Source organism: Physella acuta, unplaced genomic scaffold (assembly GCF_028476545.2).
Source record: "Physella acuta isolate Inbredline_101_S28 unplaced genomic scaffold, ASM2847654v3 ptg000201l, whole genome shotgun sequence".
Taxonomy (NCBI): domain Eukaryota; kingdom Metazoa; phylum Mollusca; class Gastropoda; family Physidae; genus Physella; species Physella acuta.
Window position 1 is genome coordinate 395,305 of NW_026731720.1, and position 22,245 is coordinate 417,549.

At 36.5% G+C, this 22,245-nt stretch overlaps 2 protein-coding genes across 3 annotated transcripts in view; one reads left to right on the plus strand and one right to left on the minus strand.

Moving 5' to 3' along the window:
- Window positions 1-22,245, minus strand: part of LOC131937166 (ankyrin repeat domain-containing protein 27) — an 86,161-nt gene that overhangs the window by 5,946 nt on the left and 57,970 nt on the right. The gene's annotated exons all lie outside the window — the stretch shown is intronic.
- Window positions 9,612-14,291, plus strand: LOC131937170 (kielin/chordin-like protein). 2 transcript variants are annotated; one of them, XM_059294380.1, is made up of 6 exons: window positions 9,612-9,634; window positions 9,794-9,875; window positions 11,100-11,228; window positions 12,316-12,444; window positions 12,794-12,919; window positions 14,132-14,291. In XM_059294380.1, exons 2-6 carry the CDS (start codon window positions 9,798-9,800, stop codon window positions 14,264-14,266), a joined length of 597 nt encoding a protein of 198 aa, XP_059150363.1. In that variant the 5' UTR covers window positions 9,612-9,634; window positions 9,794-9,797; the 3' UTR covers window positions 14,267-14,291. The 2 variants fall into 2 exon arrangements, with proteins under 2 accessions (XP_059150363.1, XP_059150362.1); XM_059294379.1 differs by lacking the exon at window positions 9,612-9,634 and having other exon boundaries at window positions 9,763-9,875.

A 22,245-nucleotide genomic window follows, 5' to 3' on the forward strand; every position in this document is an offset into this window, starting at 1 on the left:
GCATGTCTGTAATCTACAACACATTTAGTTTTTAAATCAACTTTAGCTCTGGCCTTCACCAGCATGTCTGTAATCTACAACACATTTAGTTTTTACATCAACTTTAGCTCCGGCCTTCACCAGCATGTCTGTAATCTACAACACATTTAGTTTTTACATCAACTTTAGCTCCGGCCTTCACCAGCATGTCTGTAATCTACAACACATTTAGCTTTTACATCAACTTTAGCTCCAATCTTCACCAGCATGTCTGTAATCTACAACACATTTAGTTTTTACATCAACTTTAGCCCCAATCTTCACCAGCATGTCTGTAATCTACAACACATTTAGTTTTTACATCAACTTTAGCCCCGGCCTTCAACAACATGTCTGTAATCTACAACACAATTAGTTTTTACATCAACTTTAGCTCCGGCCTTCAACAACATGTCTGTAATCTACAACACATTTAGTTTTTACATCAACTTTAGCCCCGGCCTTCAACAGCATGTCTGTAATCTACAACACAATTAGTTTTTACATCAACTTTAGCTCCGGCCTTCAACAACATGTCTGTAATCTACAACACATTTAGTTTTTACATCAACTTTAGCCCCGGCCTTCACCAGCATGTCTGTAATCTACAACACAATTAGTTTTTACATCAACTTTAGCTCCAATCTTCACTAGCATGTCTGTAATCTACAACACATTTAGTTTTTACATCAACTTTAGCCCCGGCCTTCACCAACATGTCTGTAATCTACAACACATTTAGTTTTTACATCAACTTTAGCCCCAATCTTCACTAGCATGTCTGTAATCTACAACACATTTAGTTTTTACATCAACAAAGCCTGAATAAATGACGAGGAACAAAGCCCTAGCATTAGTAAAGGACATTGTTCCTTATAAAATAATCTCCTGTGTTAGTGTGTGTTTGTTGTGTTCACCGATACATTATTACTTTGATTACATGAATTTATTTCTCATAATTACTTTAAGGATTAGAAACCCAGATTACCTTTCTACAACATCATAACACTTATTGCAGTTTTGTCTAAATCCCGAATTCCTCGTTAAGTCCTAACTTGACTGTGCACCGATACATCAATTTTTCAATTAAGATATTTTAATTACGGACCGGGATTATTCTAAATCCGTAACATATTTTTCATGAAAACAACATTAAACTGTATATTTAACCAAATTAGTCATATGCTGGATATTCTTTCTATTATTAAACTGATGGAATGTTTTCATGTCGCAATAACATTAAAAACAAACGATTTAAACAGAGGCGTAGCGGTGTTGTCCAGGTATGGCGTTATAAAATTCAGTTAGGTCGGGAAGACATGTCTATTCCATTAAAACGTTAGAAATACATTGATTGTTTGCTCTATAAAATTTGCGATTGGTGCCACTCCAACCCTTCTGTTTGTGAAGGCGTGGATTAGTAAATACTTTTGTAATAGATTGAGTTAATTGTGAGGTCAAGGGAACTCACTCTCTGTATTAGTATTATATTTATATTGTTATCTTGAGTGATGTCCCTTACATGTTGTTATCTATATATAGTGGTCTCTGGCCACTTGCTCTCTCTCTTCCTCTCTCTTTGCATCATGGCGTCTGTACATAATAAAGACTGTTAACAACCAACGCGGCTTCTCGTCAGTCATTACAATCCACGTCATTTGGCGACGAAGGATAAACATCTACTAGAAAGAGCACCTACTTACGCAAAAAAGAGGTTTGCTAGAGCTTATTAGCTAATTATTTCTAGAATTATGGCGCTGTATGGCCAAATAAAAGAATTTGATGCGAATGATGAAATCATTCAAGATTACCTAGAGAGGTTAAGCTTTTACCTAGAAGCTAACGACGTGACGATAGAAGCCAAAAAGAGAGCTGTTTTGTTAACAGTCATAGGGCCTCAACAATTTAGGCTACTAAAAGACTTATGCGCACCAGCTAGTCTAACTACCAAGAGCTTTAACGAGCTGAGCAAATTGCTAACAGACCACCATGCGCCTACCCCATCAAAGTTTTTATGTAGAGCTAGATTTGACAGTAGGACTCGTCAACCAAACGAGTCAATATCAGAATATGTTGCTGCTTTACGTCATTTAAGTAGATTTTGTGAATTCGGAGACACGCTGTCTGACAGATTATGTGAAAAGTTTGTGACAGGTGTAAACAGCCCTGATATTCAAAGAAAGTTGCTGCTCGAGTCAGATCTAAAATTGGAAAAAGCAATACAACTTGCAATGTCATTCCAGCAGTCATCAGATGCGGCGAGATCTTTAGCACCTTCAGAGATCCATGCAGTAAACAGCAGGTTAGTCAATAAACATCAACCCCATCAGAGCATTCCAACTTATGCTAAACAGCCTGCTCGTTCAAATCCTAGATCTAAATCTAGTAATAATTATCAAAAATGTCATCGATGCAAGGGTCCCCATGCATCTCATCGGTGCAAGTTCAAGTCTGCAACTTGTTATAAGTGCAGTAAGCAAGGTCACATTGCCAAGGCCTGCTTCGCAAAGTCTTCGTCTGTTGCTAAATCTAGCCAGTCAAGACAGTACCGCAACCAAAAGCAGCACTATGTTAACTCTCACCAAGACTACCTAACCCAACCAATGAACCACTCTACCTGTGAAAATTCTCAAACTGATTCGCAGCCGGATTTCAGCCTGTTCTCTGTTAAATCAATAAGTCATGCTCCCATCAATGTACAAGTTAATATCAACGGTAAGAGCATCAGCTTCCAACTTGACACTGGAGCATCTCTAACAGTCATAACAAAGAAAGATTTTGACGCTGTCACAGGAGGATCAGTGTCTCTACAGCCGTGTCACAAGTGTCTAACAACATACACTGGTGACAATGTTCCGGTAATAGGAGAGTGTATGGTTCATGTAAGTTATAATGGTCAAAGTGTTAAACTTCCTCTTCTTGTGGTTGAAGGAAATGGACCGCCATTACTAGGTAGGAACTGGTTAAGTGATCTTAAGTTAAATTGGGAGAGTATTTGTTCATTGAAGAATGTAAAAGAATCTAGTCTTACTTCACTAGATAAAGTAATATCTGAAAATAAATGTGTTTTTGGTAACTCTGGATTACTAAATGATAGAACAGTGAAGTTAAGCATTAAAGATACAAATCCAAGATACTGCAAAGCTAGAGTTCCACCTTATGCAATGAGGAATAAAATTGAAAATGAGCTAAGCAGATTAGAATCTAATGGCATTATAAAGAAGGTAGACTATTCCGATTGGGCGACACCCATTGTGCCAGTGTTAAAGAAGGATGGTTCTATAAGAATTTGTGGAGATTATAAAACTACACTGAATAAGCAAATAGAGCTAAATAGGTACCCTATACCTAACATTGAGGAAATCTCTTTGAATTTGGCAGGAGGAGACAAATTCACTGAATTAGACTTTAGTCATGCTTACACTCAACTAGAACTGCATCCAGATTCAAAAGTCTATACGACAATAAACACACATAAAGGACTCTACCAATATGAAAGACTATGTTTTGGCATATCATCTAGCCCTGGAATTTTCCAAGCTGTCATGGACAGTATTTTTAAGGATATTCCAAATGTTTGTGTTTACTTTGACAATGTGTACATAACTGGTAAGAATGACACTGAACATCTTAAAACACTTGATAAAGTATTGAAAATTGTTGGTGAAAAAGGTTTAAAGATAAACAAAGATAAATGTCAATTCATGTTGACAGAAATTAGTTTTCTTGATTATATATTGAGCAAACAAGGCATCAGACCTCAACCTGAGAAAACAAAAGCCATTAAAGAAGCACCCAAACCTGAAAATACCCAACAACTAAGAGCTTTTTTGGGCTTGATAAATTACTATGCAAAGTTCATAGGAAATCTGTCTGGTAAACTATCACCACTGTACAAGCTGCTACAGAAAAATGCAACTTGGCACTGGGGTAAACAACAAGAAGCTGCTTTTAACACAGCAAAAGAGGCTTTGTCTGCTGACACCTTACTAACTCACTATGACCCAGGGAAAAGACTTGTATTGACATGTGATGCTTCACCAGATGGTGTAGGAGCAGTCTTGTCCCACATGGATGAGAAGGGTGACAGACCCATTGCTTTTGCCAGTAGATCTTTGAACCAGGCTGAGAAAAATTATTCTCAGTTAGATAGGGAAGGCTTAGGCATCATTTTTGGTGTTAAGAAATTTCATAAGTTTCTGTTTGGTAGGAAGTTCACCATCTTTACAGATCATAAACCATTGCTAGGTTTATTTGGAGAAAACAAAACCCTACCTGAGCATGCCTCACCAAGGATTCAAAGATGGGCTATCACACTAACTGCATACAATTATGAATTGAAATACAAACCTGGATCTGAGAATAGTGCAGATAGTCTTAGTAGATTACCTTTAAAAAACCAAAGCCTGAGCTATGTACCAGAAGATGTATTTGTTCTCTTCACTATCATGGATAACTCCAATATAAATGTGAATGATATTAAAAGAGAAACACAAAAAGATGAGTGCTTAATAAAAGTATATGAGTACTGTAAGAATGGTTGGCCTGAAGAGTCTGTGAATGATGACTTAAAGCCATATAAAATAAGAAATTAAAACCCTTTGTGAAGATAATATAAAAGATGGAGAAGATGCAGTCCATTATCAGTCAGAGCTACCTAAACAAAGTATTTGTAACTTAATAAATGATTATGGTGATATGGCAATTTCAAATGCTTTAAGTAAGAAGGAATGTGATCATAAAACAACTTTGCTAACATCATTAGCACTTACAGAAACTAAAAGGGTAACATCAAAAGAAAAGAGCAAAGATTTTTGCCATTGAATACACCCACTTCAAATACTGGATCACAGTTGCAAAGTGATATTGTCCAGGATATTACTTTTAAACAGTATGTTTGGTTACCAAAAAGCACTATCAGATTACCTGAGGAAATTGATCAATCAAAGAAATCTATGCCAGTTAAGGATCTGAATAATAGCATAATACTTTCAGATGCCAATTAAAAAATTAAATCATGACAAACATTCATTGAAAGAGAATTTGGTGTTAATGAGAATGTGTATCTAAGAAATTATGGGAAAAAGGAAAATGGATACCAGGTCAAATTGTTCAATGTACAGGACCTGTGCCTTATAAAGTTAAAAATAACTTGTGCAGATAATAAGTGTGAATCTGTCAATCCCACCAAGTCTGATCAGTTCACACCAACTCAGTTTGTTCCACAACCAAGTTCTGTTGATATGAGTGAATCAAGTTGTCTAGAGTCAGAAAATGTAAATTCTGGAGTTAATGATTTAAATCCTAGACCTCCTGAGATAGAGAATCCAGATGGTCAGAATCTTGAGTCACCAAATCAGAAGCCACTGAGAAGGTCAAGCAGGACAATCAAAGTCCCAAATAAGTTAGACCTATGATTCTAAAGGTCAAAAGGACTTTGACATTATTGTTTTGTATTTTGATTATGTTGTAGCATATTGTGCATTGTTTGTAAGGATGTAATCTACCATAGTGTTCATGTTGCAATATAATTGGTGATTTTAGGATACTATCAATTGTTCTATTGAGAGATGTGTTATTGTGTTCTAAGGGTAAAGGGATGTAATAGATTGAGTTAATTGTGAGGTCAAGGGAACTCACTCTCTGTATTAGTATTATATTTATATTGTTATCTTGAGTGATGTCCCTTACATGTTGTTATCTATATATAGTGGTCTCTGGCCACTTGCTCTCTCTCTTCCTCTCTCTTTGCATCATGGCGTCTGTACATAATAAAGACTGTTAACAACCAACGCGGCTTCTCGTCAGTCATTACAATCCACGTCAACTTTATTCAAAAAAAGTTGAACAGCTCATTCATTTTTAAGCCGCAGTATTAAATTATGCAAAGCTGTTACATACTACTTTTACTGTTTTCTACTTTAATGGACACAAGCGAGAAAAGTCTCAAAGGTATTTGAGAGGTGCATAAATTAATTTAAAAATCTTGCACGACGTAGTTAAAATTAATATGGTTATAAAATCCTGTCTGTCTGGTTTTTTTCGGACTTTACTAAAGATTGGACGTATTTGATGTTTTTAATATTTTCGGTAACTAAATAAAAATTAAAAAAAAAAGCAAAAACAATTTGGTTTTCACGTGTAATGGCGACATAAACAATGGCATCCTGCTATTGGATAGGCCGACATAAATTTTATTGTACACATTGTAAGCTAAAAATAGAAAACTAGGTCATGGGGTTTTAAATTTGCATTGTTATTTAAAAACTTGATCTGCAAAGTTTTGTAAACAAATAGTTATCGATCACTAAGTTACTGTACAGCCAATCAATATTTGTCTTACGAAAGTGAAACATCCGGTTATAACTTAGGCTTGATGAAAATAAATAGAAATGTAGCCTTAAACTCAACAAATTATTTTCAAGTTCTCTGGATTTGCAACTTTTATAGCATTTATTCTAAAAATATAAAATTTCTAAATTAATTTTAGGCTTAAGTTTTAATTTTTTATTTTTTTTTACGGTCTAAATCTAAAAAGCACGTTTTTATTCCATGTCAACAACACTATGGAAGGAATCTCGTCAACTCGCTTGTCTCCATTAAGTAACCGTAAAATAAAAACCCCTGCAAAAACCGTATTCAAACTTTTTGCAAGATGGGGGGGGGGGGGCGCTTTTCCTCCAACTGAAATCAGAATGATTTACACTCGATTTTCGAGTAGAAGATTAGATACATCTTTTACATTTAGAAAAGAAACTAAATATATTAACGCGTAATGTACGATTATTCCAACCAATTTTGTTAATAAGTTATGTCGTAACTAGTTCTTTGTAGTTAAACGTTACGCTTCTCTAAGAGATCAGGGACTTTTCCGTCATTGCAAAACATCTTGCCTAGAATAATTGGATCAAAGAAAAAATAATTATCGATGATTTTAAGATTTCTGTCTGATCAGTAAAATAGCATATTATGGTAAAAGCGAGTTTGTTGGGGGCCATTCTGTTAGGTTGGGTCGAAATTGTAGCGCAAACTGCTGCAGACTACACTTTAAAACTCGGACTTTTTTCTTTGTGTGAAAATACTAATTTTTTAATTATTATTTTAAAAAGGACAATGCATCTTAAGGGCAATAAACAAGGTGTATTTTTACAAGCTTTTATTTAACTCACTTCCTCGTCAGTCTGTCGTCAGTCTGTCTAGACGGAAACGCAGGAGTGAAAATTCGGACAGTTCTACTTGACCGATACGATTCACAGTTGGCACGTGGGTCAAGACATGAAGACAATGCAATCTGAAACTAAATTTGACTTAATTGGATGCCTAATTAATTTTTTATGAATTAATAAAAATTTGGACCGAATTAGTAGGCATGTCTAGCCAACCACACCACACGCGTCATCACCTTCAATAGCTGCGCCATCACGTAATGGCTGCGTTCAAAAACCATTGCGCGCCTACTGAACGTGATGTTCAGTAGGCGCGCAATGGTTTTTAGTCATGTAACTCTATTGTAAATAAAACATGTAAAGTACTGAAAAAAAAAATTCATAAAAAAACGTTTTAATAACAAGCTTTTATGTAATGATGCACTAAAAAGTAGAAAATAAATTATACACTATTATTTAAATAACTATAAAGAAAAGCGTGGGTCACTTTAGTATCTATTGGATACCTTTACTAATGTTAAGGAAGACACCCACGCTTTTCTTTATAGTTCTTTAAATAGTAGTCTATAATTTATTTTCTACTTTTTAGTGCATCATTACATAAAAGCTTGTTATTAAAACGTATTTTATGAATTTTTTACAAGCTTTTATTTAACTCACTTCCTCGTCAGTCGTCAGACTGTCTAGACCGAAACGCAGGAGTGAAAATTCGGAAACTTCTACTTGACCGATACGATTCACACTTGGCACGTGGGTCAAGACATGAAGACAATGCAATCTGAAACTAAATTTGACTTAATTGGATGCCTAATTAATTTTTTATGAATTAATAAAAAATTTGGACCGAATTAGTAGGCATGTCTAGCCAACCACACCACACGCGTCATCACCTTCAATAGCTGCGCCATCACGTAATGGCTGCGTTCAAAAACCATTGCGCGCCTACTGAACGTGATGTTCAGTAGGCGCGCAATGGTTTTTAGTCATGTAACTCTATTGTAAATAAAACATGTAAAGTACTGAAAAAAAAAATTCATAAAAAAACGTTTTAATAACAAGCTTTTATGTAATGATGCACTAAAAAGTAGAAAATAAATTATACACTATTATTTAAATTACTATAAAGAAAAGCGTGGGTCTCTTCTCAAATATTAGTAAAGGTATCCAATCGGTACTAAAGTGACTCACGCTTTTCTTTATAGTAATTTAAATAATAGTGTATAATTTATTTTCTACTTTTTAGTGCATCATTACATAAAAGCTTGTTATTAAAACGTTTTTTATGATTTTTTTTTACAAGCTTTTATTTAACTCACTTCCTCTGTCTGTCGTCAGTCTAGATGGAAACGCAGGAGTGAAAATTCGGAAACTTCTACTTGACCGATACGATTCACATTTGGCACGTGAGTCAAGACATGAAGACAATGCAATTTGAAACTAAATTTGACTTAATTGGATGCCTAATTGATTTTTAATGAATTAATTAAAATTTGGACCGAATTAGTAGGCATATCTAGCCAACCACACCACACGCGTCATCACGTTCAATAGCTGCGCCATCACTTTCAGTAGGCGCGACTTCACGTTCAGTAGGCGCGCAATGGTTTTTAGTCATGTAACTCTATTGTAAATAAAACATGTAAAGTACTGAAAAAAAATTCAGAAAAAAACGTTTTAATAACAAGCTTTTATGTACTAATGCACTAAAAAGTAGAAAATATATTATAGACTACTATTTAAATAACTATAAAGAAAAGCGTGGGTCTCTTCTCAAATATTAGTAAAGGTAAAAAATAGGTACTAAAGTACTAAAGTGACCCACGCTTTTCTTTATAGTTATTTAAATAGTAGTCTATAATTTATTTTCTACTTTTTAGTGCATTAGTACATAAAAGCTTGTTATTAAAACGTTTTTTATGAATTTTTCTTGTTTTCAATTCATTTAAAACATTTTTCTTACAAAGGATTTTTATATCTGTTTTATAATGAAATAACAATGAAATGGAAGTATCTTTTATAAGAATTACATAATCGTAAGTAGTGTGTTTTTTGTTGTGTTTTGTACTGTTTTATGCGATGTATTATTTTCCCGTTCTCTTCTACTCTTTCAAAAAAGAACTCTAGACTTGGTTTACTTCGTAGCATAGCGCCTTATCTGAACGTGCTGCTTCCTCTACCCCAAAGTAAAGTCCCCTCCCCCTCAATGATCTGTTACGTCACAGCACTAGTAGACGTCGACTTGTACAGTGACGAACCTAGCGTCAAATCCGAGGGCGTCCTTCTCTTTAAAGCTACGCCTATGGACACTGTCGATACTCACCAGTGTCTACACAAGAGGCAAATGTATTATATATTACTACAGGACCTGGTTGCAGTCGTTCTAAAGATCTATGTACTGAAAATTGTCTGACGGAATATCTGTGCCGACTGAGTTAGAGTCTAGACTATAAGTAAATAGAACACTGTATATATATATATATATATATATATATATATATATATATATATATATATATATATATATATATATATATATATATATATATATAAATCAAAATGTTGTTTTATTTAGTTATTGACACGTCACTATTTCTTAATTCGACATCAAGCAAAATGAAATACCTGTTCTCGGTGGTTGTTGCTGTGTTCGTTGGATGTGCTGTTGCTGAAAATTGCGTTCACAAACGTGTTGTAAGATTTTATTTTCTTTTTCATATTTGAGAAAATTTTCATTTCGGGTTTACTGTGTAAAGCTTAACATTTTGTTTCACCACAAAAGTGTAATAATTTTAAATGAAAATTTTTTTGTCCATCTGAGAACTGTTCAAAAGCCTTTCCACCATATACATACAAACACACACGGAAATGATTGTGAAACTAAGTTTGTTTCCGTAAGGTTGTAAAACATAGGACCCTACACATTTGACAAAATCTCGATTTAGATTTTTCGCACGATACATTCGATTCACATCCTTCATATTCCGTACACGATAAAGTAGGGCGATCTAAAACTGTCAAAATATCTGTTTTTTATTTATCACAGTTACAAAGCTTCATTATACTCTGTGTACGAGAAAGTAAAAATTAACACCATGTTATTACTGTTTATGCGTACACAAACAACACAGACAATTTAAAAATAAAGCAAGAGTAAAACTTTTAAATTAACAAACTTTTTAATGATTTAAAATTAAAAATGAATTACAATTAATTTCTTCAATAAATCAAATGTAAAAAGCATTTTTAGCAACACGCTTTTGAATTCACAAAAAATAAGAAAGTAAAACTAATATGCTTTCTTACATAAAAGCTTTGGTCGCTAAAATATGAGCAACAAAAGGTTTTATGAAAGAAAGCAGATTAGTTTTATTTTACTTTTTTCTGTGAATTTAAAATCTTGTTGCCCAAAAGTTTTGATTGTTTGTTTCACTACAAGCTTTTACTTAGTTCGTTTGCAGGTTTGTGTCAAATCTTGTAGTTTAATGGTGACCTAATTCTAATGCAGCAATTGCTTTCAAATTTCCCAGATATCATCGTGTTCTTCAATACATGAATAATTTTAAAAAATTTAATTTGATGTTAAATTAGTCATTACGAATTAATGAAGCGGTTTCGAAACTAAGGAGACTGAACACGGTTAAATACTAGTAATCACTCGATATACTTTATTAAATAATAGAAGGGGAGATAACTATCTAGACGCTATCACCGTAACAGTCTGGTGGACTGTGGTTCACGTCGAATGTTTACAATCATAGAGCTGGGTTGAATGAGTGAAGGCTATTAATCGCTAAAATATGTAAGAGATCTCATGAAGGACAAAGTTAAAAAAAAAAAAGAAAACCTTTGTTTTATTTTCTTATTTTAAATGCACTTAAAAGCTTATTAGAAAGGTTTTTATATTTTTTTAAAAAGACATACAACAAAGGAGACCTTATTCCGTTCAACGATTGCAACAATTGCCTCTGTGTTGGGCCTAATATACAATGTGATTTAAAGCCGTGCAAGGAAATACCGGAAGACAAATGTGAACTCAATGGAAAGGTCAGTTCGTGTAGTCATGTTATTGGTTATTTTTTTAAAAGCGGGCATTAGTACATGGGATATCTGTTCCCCACACTTTAAATAGACCGGGTATTTGTTTGGCCAATATCCAAGGACATTTTTTTAAACTAAAATTCAATCCAGTGTAAAATCTATTGTCATCTCGATGATCGTGTATAAAGAGACCGAAAACTGACACAAACTAGACCGATGGGATTCTATGAAATGCCACATTAAGGGGTAACATAATTTACCCGTTTGACCGCTCAATGATTACACGAACGCAACAGCGTTAAGATTTTATACTTTTTATTTCCCCGGTTCTTTGACAACACGCGAAAATAAAAGAAGAAAACATCTGGATCAAAGAAAAATTCCTTTAAAACTTATGCTAAGCTGTTTCAATGACACGGGCATTTACTTTTAAATAAGGCATTGTAAAGTTATTTTTAACACTGATATTTAATAGTTATTTAGTACAACGCCTCCTAATTTATAAAAGCCCATGTGCGCGCTCTCTCTTTCTCTCTCTCTCTCTCTTTCTCTCTGTTTTTCTCTCAAAGTTTTCCCGAGGCCATGAGATCAGTATCTTCAGCAATATGTGTAGAAATTAAAGATATGTACTTCTGTTGAGAAATATATGTGAATTATACTAAATGTAAAAGTTTAATTTTATTGAAAAGCGGGAAAAAAATAAAAACAGACTGCAACTATGCTGTTGTTAATTGTGGTGTTACTAACTTTACCCTAGTTACACATTACAGCTCGAAATATGTTGTTTTTGTAACTACACTAGTTAGCCTGCAAACGAATTATTTTTTTTTAATTTTTAAAATGCTTTTGATAGCCTAGACAGAAACAACCTCTTGAAAATCTTACTTTGGCATGGTTTTCAAAAAAAAATATCACAAATGACATCAAAATTATATATGAAGGGTTTCAATGCAAAGTTATAAGTGGTAGCCATATCACTGACCAATTTATCAACTATTTGTTGATCATTTATTTTATATGCATATATCAATATTGTGCCGTGTATAAACAAAGATTGAGATCACTGTTTCATAAAGCTGAATCTGTTTTCTAGAAATACAAGAAAGGATCCCAAGTACAGTTCAACGAGTGCAACCAGTGCCACTGTGTTGGGCCTAATCTAAAATGTGACATAAAGCCGTGCACTCCAAAACCTGAGGTCACGTGTCAACACAATGGACAGGTCATTTTTTGTGTGCTTTGTGTAGCCGTTATGTTTATTTTTCTCTAGGAACAAAATTTGATGGCCTTGAACAGACAGACCAGACTGACTAGATAGACACACCAGACATACCAGACAGACCAGACATTCCAGATAGACAAAATAAGACATACCAGATCAGACAAGACAGACCAGACATTCCAGACAGACAAAATAAGACATACCAGATCAGACAAGACATACCAGAATAACTTAATAAGAACAATTATTTCTTTTTAAATTAAGACTGCGCGTTAATTATTATTTTGTTGATGATTAATGACAATATGCACATATTAAAATTACTGTTTGATAAAGATTTGTTTTCTAGATATACAAGACCGGCCCTGTACCGTCCGACGATTGCCACAAATGTTCTTGTCAGGAGGGGAAAGTAGGTTGCCTGCGTGTATCGTGCCCGCAAATACCCGACCCGGGTTGTGAGCACAATGGAGTGGTAAGGTTGTTTTTTTTTTTCGCGTTTTGCCTAGTCGTTATGTTTATTTTTTCCCTATAAACCAATTTGGCTATAGCTCGAAAAAAACTAGACTTAGTTTTGTCATTGTTATAATATGCGGGCACAATATGTGTGAGGCACAAAAGGTCCGAATTGTCAACATTTGTCAAAACCTCGATATCGATTTTTGCATAATACATCCTTTATATTACGTATAATGTAATGATATAACGTTGGGCGTTGTAAAAGGGTGAAAACTGTCACAATTATTAAAATTTATCTTCGCGATCGCGATACGTCTGTTATACTCTGTATTTGAAAAAGTTAATATCTATATATATATATAATTCTCTTCTTGGAGACGATAGAAAGCACCAAGCTGTAAGCGCGCTCCCTACCACCCCCACCCCTACATGGTCTGGTGAACTGTGGTTCACGTTAAATGTTTACAATCGTAGAGCCGGGTTTAGTGACGGCTATTAGGGGCAGATAAGGTAGTTTGAAATTATTTTAAACTTAGGGGAGGTAACTAAGAGGAGTTAGCTTTCAAGGGGAAGGGTGGTGGTGGTGGGGGGGGTAGTGGGGGTGGGTGGGTGGGTGGGGTAGGGGGAAAGGAGGCAGGTATCGTCCTTAACGACCATCTGATAGTGTTTTAAAGCAAATATTTTCAGTGGCAGCATTGGTACTGTCGAATTCACAAATTATGAATTACTGAAAAGTAGAAAATAAAACAGGTACGGGTCGGCTCGTACCAATAATTTTATTTCTTGGAGTAGAGTAAATTTTGGCTTAAAGACAGTGTACGGGATAGTATCCACAGCTCAGCCATTCTCCATTCTCGATTGTAAACAAACCAAGGCTATTTTGAATTAACTCCCCTGTATATGTGTAGACCATATACCTGTCTTCTTTTGTGGCGCTAAATATGTTTAAGTGCTAGTTATTCAAAGTTATAAGATTTTAATTAAATCGTCACATTTATTAATAACTGTAATCCAGTGTGGATGTTTTATATATTTTTTATAGACGTTCGTTTTACAGATAGACCTAAATGTAAGACGCTTGAAATAGTGATTTAGTTAGGTCTGTGACGTTAGAGTCACTATAAGGAAATTTCTTTTGCATTCTCTTTTGCCTTATACAAGATTTGTATATGGATAAAATGTTTGTGATTGAAATGAAATTCACGAATGTGCTGGTTACGCTCCACAGATATATAAGGAAGGGGAGAGCTTTATGAACAAATGCAACGTATGTTGGTGTAACGGAATTTATGCTATGTGTACTCTAAAGTTTTGTTTTGAAGACACCAAAGACTCAAAGTACCAGATGTTGTTTGAAAAGTAACTAGCGAATTGAACATGCAATAAAAGTTTTAATTTGAAACATGAAATTGTATTTTTGTTGTTTTGTTGTGTTACAAATCGCAACTTTAGCTAATGTGAAAGCCCTGGTAATAACAGCATCAGAAGAGCTTGCATTAAACTAAAAAAAAGGTGTTATACTTAAGGAATTCAGCGCTCCATTTCCTATAGTCAATAGAGTTCGTTTGAAATTGAACTTATTAAATGTAACATTAGACTCTACTTCTTCTTCGTTCTTTATTTTAGTGTTGAAAGGGATTCCCTCCTAAAAATAAAGTATTACATGTCAGAGTGTCATGTGCCATACGGTGAACGGAAAAAAGACACAGAAAAAAAAAGAAAAAAAGTCACAGAAAAAAAGTCACAAAGGAAAAGTTTTATCGGAAAAAAAGCCACAGAAATAAAGTCAGTAAAATGACGAGGAACAAAGCCCGGCTAGTGAAATGACGAGGAACAAAGCCCGGCATAGTGAAATGACGAGGAACGAAGCCCGGCTAAAGAAATGACGAGGAACAAAGCCCGGCTAAATGACGAGGAACAAAGCCCGGCTAAATGACGAGGAACAAAGACCGGCTAAATGGCGAGGAACAAAGCCCGGCTAGAGAAATGACGAGGAACAAAGCCCGGCTAGTGAAATGACGAGGAACAAAGCCCGGCTAAATGACGAGGAACAAAGCCCGGCTAAATGACGAGGAACAAAGCCCGGCTAAATGACGAGGTACAAAGACCGGCTAAATGACGAGGAACAAAGCCCGGCTAGTGAAATGACGAGGAACAAAGCCCGGCTAAATGACGAGGAACAAAGCCCGGCTAAATGACGAGGAACAAAGCCCGGCTAAATGACGAGGAACAAAGCCCGGCTAAATGACGATGACAAAGCCCGGCTAAATGACGAGGAACAAAGCACGGCTAAATGACGAGGAACAAAACCCGGCTAAATGACGAGGAACAAAGCCGGGCTAGTGAAATGACGTGGAACAAAGCCCGGCTAAATGACAAGGAACAAAGCCCGGCTAAATAAATGACGAGGAACAAAGCCCGGCTAAATGACGAGAAACAAAGCCCATATAGTGAAATGACGAGGAAAAAAGCCCGGCTAAATAACGAGGAACAAAACCCGGCTAAATAAATGACGAGGAACAAAGCCCGGCTAAATGACGAGAAACAAAGCCCATATAGTGAAATGACGAGGAAAAAAGCCCGGCTAAATAACGAGGAACAAAACCCGGCTAAAGAAATGACGAGGATTAAAGCCCGGCTAGTGAAATGACGAGGAACAAAGCCCGGCTAAATGACGAGGAACGAAGCCCGGATAGTGAAATGACGAGGAACAAAGCCCGGCTAAATGACGAGGAACAAAACACGGTTAAAGAAATGACGAGGAACAAAGCCCGGTTAGTGAAATGACGAGGAACAAAGCCCGGCTAAATGACGAGGAACAAAGCCCGGCTAGTGAAATGACGAGGAACAAAGCCCGGCTAGTGAAATGACGAGGAACAAAGCCCGGCAAAATGACGAGGAACAAAGCCCGGCTAGTGAAATGACGAGGAACAAAGCCCGGCTAAATGACGAGGAACAAAGCCCGGCTAGTGAAATGACGAGGAACAAAGCCCGGCTAGTGAAATGACGAGGAACAAAGCCCGGCAAAATGACGAGGAACAAAGCCCGGCTAGTGAAATGACGAGGAACAAAGCCCGGTTAAATGACGAGGAACAAAGCCCGGCTAAATGACGAGGAACAAAGCCCGGCTAAATGACGAGGAACAAAGCCCGGCTAGTGAAATGACGAGGAACAAAGCCCGGCTAGTGAAATGACGAGGAACAAAGCCCGGCTAAAAGACGAGGAACAAAGCCCGGCTATATGACGAGGAACAAAGCCCAGCTAAAGAAATGACGAGTAACAAAGCCCGGCTATTGAAATAACGAGGAACAAAGCCCGGCTAAATGACGAGGAACAAGGTCCGGCTAAATAAATGACGAGGAACAAATACCGGCTAAATGACGAGGAACAAAGCCCGGCTAGTGAAATGACGAGGAACAAAGCCCGGCTAAAAGACAATGAACAAAGCCCGGCTATATGACGAGGAACAAAGTCCAGCTAAAGAAATGACGAGGAACAAAGCCCGGCTAGTGAAATGACGAGGAACAAGGTCCCGCTAAAGAAATGACGAGGAACAAGGTCCGGCTAAATAAATGACGAGGAACAAAGCCCGGCTAAATATAGAGGAACAAAGCCCGGCTAGTGAAATGACAAGGAACAAAGCCAGGCTAGGGAAATGACGAGGAACAAAGCCCGGCTAGTGAAATGACAAGGAACAAAGCCAGGCTAGGGAAATAACGAGGAACAAAGCCCGGTTAAATGACGAGGAAAAAAGCCCGGCTAAATGACGAGGAACAAAGCCCGGCTAAATAACGAGGAACAAAGCCCGGTTAAATAACGAGGAACAAAGCCCGGCTAAAAGACGAGGAACAAAGCCCGGCTAAATGACGAGGAACAAAGCCCAGCTAAATGACGAGGAACAAAGCCCGGTTAAATAACGAGGAACAAAGCCCGGCTAAAAGACGAGGAACAAAGCCCGGTTAAATAACGAGGAACAAAGCCCGGCTAAAAGACGAGGAACAAAGCCCGGCTAAATGACGAGGAACATATCCTGGCTAAATAACGAGGAACAAAGCCTGGCTAGTGAAATGACGAGGAACAGAGCCCGGCTAGTGAAATGACGAGGAACAAAGCCCGGCTAGTGAAATGACGAGGAATAAAGCCCTGCTAGTGAAATGACGAGGAACAAAGCCCGGCTAGTGAAATGACGAGGAACAAAGCCCGGCTTGTGAAATGACGAGGAACAAAGCCCGGCTAAATGACGAGTAACAAAGCCCGGCTAGTGAAATGACGAGGAACAAAGCCTGGCTAAATGACTAGGAACAAAGCCCGGCTAGTGAAATGACGAGGAATAAAGCCCTGCTAGTGAAATGACGAGGAACAAAGCCCGGCTAAATAATGAGGGACAAACCCCGGCAAAAAGACGAGAAACAAAGCCCGGCTAGTGAAATGACGAGGAACAAAGCCCGGCTAAATGACAAGGAACAAAGCCCGGCTAAATGACAAGGAACAAAGCCCGGCTAAAGAAATGACGAGGAATAATAATCATTAAAAAAGTTTAAAAAAACCCACGTTTTCTGATTGAACTAAAAAGTAGAAAATAAATGCTATACATCACAATAATGCAAAAGCGATTACTCTACTATAAGCGATGAAAAACGTGGGGCGCCGAAGTAAAAGTTATATTACTATTGATTAGATAATACTATTGACTTTTATTAGGGAGCTTGTAGAGAGTCAACAGTATTAGAAACTGTAAGAAAATCACGGCGCCCCACGTTTTTGATCGCTTATAGTAGAGTGATCGCTTTTGCATTATTGTGATGTATAGCATTTATTTTCTACTTTTTAGTTCAATCAGAAAACGTGGGTTTTTTAAAACTTTTTTAATGATTATTATTTTCTACTTTTTAGTCTTTGTCTGTTTGTTTGCATTAAAATCTCGTAAAAGTTGTATAGCATTAAAGTCTCGTAAAAAGACAACTCGTAAAAAACACGTTGTGTGAATACGTTACTGACTAGAACACATAGATTTGAACCCGCGCCGAGTGGGATAGCAATCGTGTGCCCAACCACTCGACCATATCGTCTCCCCCATATTGGCCGCCAGTTGTTACGGTTGTTTGTACACACACACACCGCGTGACAACTACTCAGTAAGCAAAAAGAGGAAGAGTCCCGAACCTTGTTTTCATCAAATTACAGTTACTGGGTTATGTCCCTTTCCCCCACGTTTTTGTACAATTATATAGCGGCCTAAAATGATCAATAAAATGTTTCCATGGATCAATTTAGTAATAATAGCAATTGAACATTCTATGGTCATCGGAAACAAAGCTTCCTTGAAAATTTCAGCGCGCTAGCTAACTGGGAAGTGCCCGAAATTTCGATCGCAAGATTTGATTGGAGAACCAAACAAACAGACGCGAAAGCAAGTTAAAGAAAACGTGGGAAAAAAGCCCGGCTAGTGAAATGACGAGGAACAAAGCCCGGCTAAATAACGAGGAACAAAGCCCGGCTAAATGACGAGGAACAAAGCCCGGCTAAATAACGAGGAACAAAGCCCGGCTAAATAACGAGGAACAAGGCCCGGCTAAATAACGAGGAACAAAGCCCGGCTAAATAACGAGGAGCAAAGCCCGGCTAAATGACAAGGAACAAAGCCCGGCTAAATGACAAGGAACAAAGCCCGGCTAGTGAAATGACGAGGAATAAAGCCCTGCTAGTGAAATGACGAGGAACAAAGCCCGGCTAAATGACGAGGAACAAAGCCCGGCTAAATAACGAGGAACAAAGCCCGGCTAAAAGACGAGGAACAAAGCCCGGCTAAATAACGAGGAACAAAGCCCGGCTAAATAACGAGGAACAAAGCCCGGCTAAATAACGAGGAACAATGCCAGGCTAAATATAGAGGAACAAACCCCGGCTAGTGAAATGACGAGGAACAAAGCCCGGCTAGTGAAATGACAAGGAACAAAGCCCGGCTAGTGAAATGACGAGGAACAAAGCCCGGCTAAATGACGAGGAACAAAGCCCGGCTAGTGAAATGACGAGGAACAAAGCCCGGCTAAATGACGAGGAACAAAGCCCGGCTAAAAGACGAGGAACAAAGCCCGGCTAAAAACGAGGAACAAAGCCCGGCTAAATGACGAGGAACAAAGCCCGGCTAAATAACGAGGAACAAAGCCCGGCTAAATAACGAGGAACAAAGCCCGGCTAAATAACGAGGAACATAGCCCGAGTAAATGACGAGGAACAAAGCCCGAGTAAAGGACTTTGTGTCTTTTAAAATCATCTCATGTGCTAGTATGTGTTTGCTCTTTGTTGTGTTCACAAATTGTTGAATTATATTAATTTATTTCTCATAATTACTTTAAGGATTAGAAACCCAGATTATCTTTCTACAACATCAAAACATTTATTGCAGTTTTGTCTAAATCCCGAATTCCTCAGTAAGTCCTAATTTGACAGTGTATCGATACATAAACTATTTCATTAAGATATTGTAACTTCGTACCGGGATTATTCTCAATCCGATTCATATTTTTCATTAAAACAATATTTAACTGTATATTTTACCAAATTAATCATATGCTGGATGTTCTTTCTATTATTAAACTGATGGAATGTTTTCATGTCGCAATAACATTAAAAACAAACGATTTAAACAGAGGCGTAGCTGTGTTGTCCGGGTATGGCGTTATAAAATACAGTTAAGTCGGAAAGACATGTCTATTCCATTAAAACGTTAGAAATACAGTGTTTGCTGTATAAAATTTGTGATTGATGCCACTCCAACCCTTCTGTTTGTGAAGACATGGATTAGTAAATACTTTATCCAAAAAAAGTTGAAAAGCTCACCCATTTTTAAGCCGCAGTATTAAATTATGCAAAGCTGTTAAATACTACTTTTACTGTTTTCTTCTTTAATTGAGTAACCGTAAAATAAAACCCCCAGCAAAAACCGTATTCGAACTTTTTGCAAGATGGAGGGGGGGGGGGGGGCGCTTTATCTCCAACTGAAATCAGAATGATTTACACTCGATTTTCGAGTAGAAGATTAGATACATCTTTTAACATTTAGAAAAGAAACTAGATATATTAACGCGTAATGTACGATTATTCCAGCCAATTTTGTTAATAAGTTATGTCGTAACTAGTTCTTTGTAGTTAAAAGTTACGCTTCTCTAAGAGATCAGGGACTTTTCCGTCATTGCAAAACATCTTGCCTAGAATAATTGGATCAAAGAAAAATAATTATCGATAATTTAAAGATTTCTGTCTGATCAGTAAAAGAGCATATGGTAAAAGCGAGTTTGTTGGGGCCATTCTGTTAGGGTCGAAATTGTAGCGCAAACTGCTGCAGACTACACTTTATACTCAGACTCAGGGGCGGAACTACAGTGCCGCCAGACCCCGCAATGCGGGGGGGCCCACGCCATTTAGGGGCCCACAGCCGACCAAAATACATTTTTTATAGTTAAATTTAAAAAAAAATTTCTTGCATTTTTGACTTAATGGTTGTTTTGTAAAAAAGATTACCGTAGCTGCGGTTGGATTATCTTTATTCTATTTACACAGGCCCACGCTCGTGTATATTCTTTTTTCTTTTGTTTTTAAACCACTGTGAAACTTATCAAGGATAAGCACACGTTCAGACCACTTCCATGACTTATTTCCCTTTTTTAAATAGTCAAATAAGGGTGCCCATAAGCTCCTTTTAAAACATTTGTACTAAACAAATTAAAAAGTAATTACTTCTCTCAATTATTACTTTTAATAAATTATTTACTAAAGAATGACATTATTTTAAAAGGAAATGTGTTTAAAATTAATAATATAAATACAAAAAAACATAAAAATAAACATAACACGAGACACCATTACTTATACAAAGCATTCAAGAATTATATTCTTTTGACCGCCTGGAAATTAAGAGGTCGTATAACAAAAATTAACTAAAACTGACTTTCAAAACACGCATGACAATAATGACATGTTGTAATTTGTTTTAATTTTAAAAAAAAACTTTTTTTCAAACCCTGAACAGGCCAGCAATAAGTGCTTTATGTTCGCGTATATATATGCATATATATATATATATATATATATATATATATATATATATATATATATATATATATATATATATATAGCCTATATATATATATATATATATATATATATATATATATATATATATATATATATATATATATATATATATATATACAGGGGGGGGGGCCTAAACATTTTTTTTTGCGGGGTGGCCCTTTTTTTCTAGTTCCGCCACTGCTCAGACTAGGCTTATTTTTTGTGAAAATACTAATCTTTAAATTATTGTTTTAAAAAGGACAATGCATCTTACGGGCAATAAACAAGGCGTATTTTCTTTTTTTTCCAGTTCATTAAAAAAATGTTTATTACGAAGGGTTTTTATATCCGTTTAATAATGAAATAACAACGAAATGAAAGTTTCTTTTATAAGAATTACATAATCGTAAGAAGTGTGATTTTTGTTATGTTTTGTACTGTTTTGATTTAGGCTATATATGTTTTATACGATGTATTATTTTCCTGTTCTCTTCTACTCTTTATTACGAACACCACTCTATCAGCCAGATAGCTGGCGAACGTCCCCGGGTTCTTTTAGATGGTTATACACAGATGGCATAAAGCCCTATAAATGGTAGCTAGCACAACAGTTAACGAGGACACGTACTTCACATCTAGGGGATACACTCGATGAACTCCTGATACCAACAACACATTTAATCCGATATATAACTTTTAATATGTGTACAAATTCAAGGTAAGACTCTAGCTTTATACAGAATAAAATGAATGAGTAGAATATCAAAACCCAACTTACAATTTGAGGAAAAAACACTATTTAACACTATCACAGGATATGGCACTTAGGAAAATCACCACAGCTTATACGACACTACTTAAATCACAAAATATTACTTAAAACCACAAGTAATAATGGAAAAAATGCTGCTTAGAAACTATAGGCTACAAAATAGCGACACTCAAGGCTTTCTCTCTCAAAGATGTCTGGTCTGACTTGCTGCTACGGACTGCTGCGGTCGACTGCCTGCAGAAATGTGTGCGCAGATCATTTGACACCTGAGGCAACATGGGAGGTCACCTTCAAAACGTAAGACTATTAATTGGGACAACTCTGATGTCCGAATCAACCAATCGAAAGTATAAAAGTATTGCACCACCACTCGTGACGGAAAAGTACTAGGGTATATGTCTTTCTTAGAACTATGGAAAATTACCTGGTGGTTGCACCACAGTCACTCATGGTGGAGCAATAAAAGTCAAACTAAAAAAATACAAGACCTAAGTAGG

Bases quoted from the DNA above. Each gene is read 5' to 3' on its own strand.
- LOC131937170 (XM_059294380.1), top strand. From the start codon at position 9,798: ATGAAATACCTGTTCTCGGTGGTTGTTGCTGTGTTCGTTGGATGTGCT. The intron at 9,876-11,099 runs GTAAGATTTTAT...TTTTTTAAAAAG, and splicing joins ATTGCGTTCACAAACGTGTT to ACATACAACAAAGGAGACCT. The intron at 11,229-12,315 runs GTCAGTTCGTGT...TCTGTTTTCTAG, and splicing joins AATGTGAACTCAATGGAAAG to AAATACAAGAAAGGATCCCA.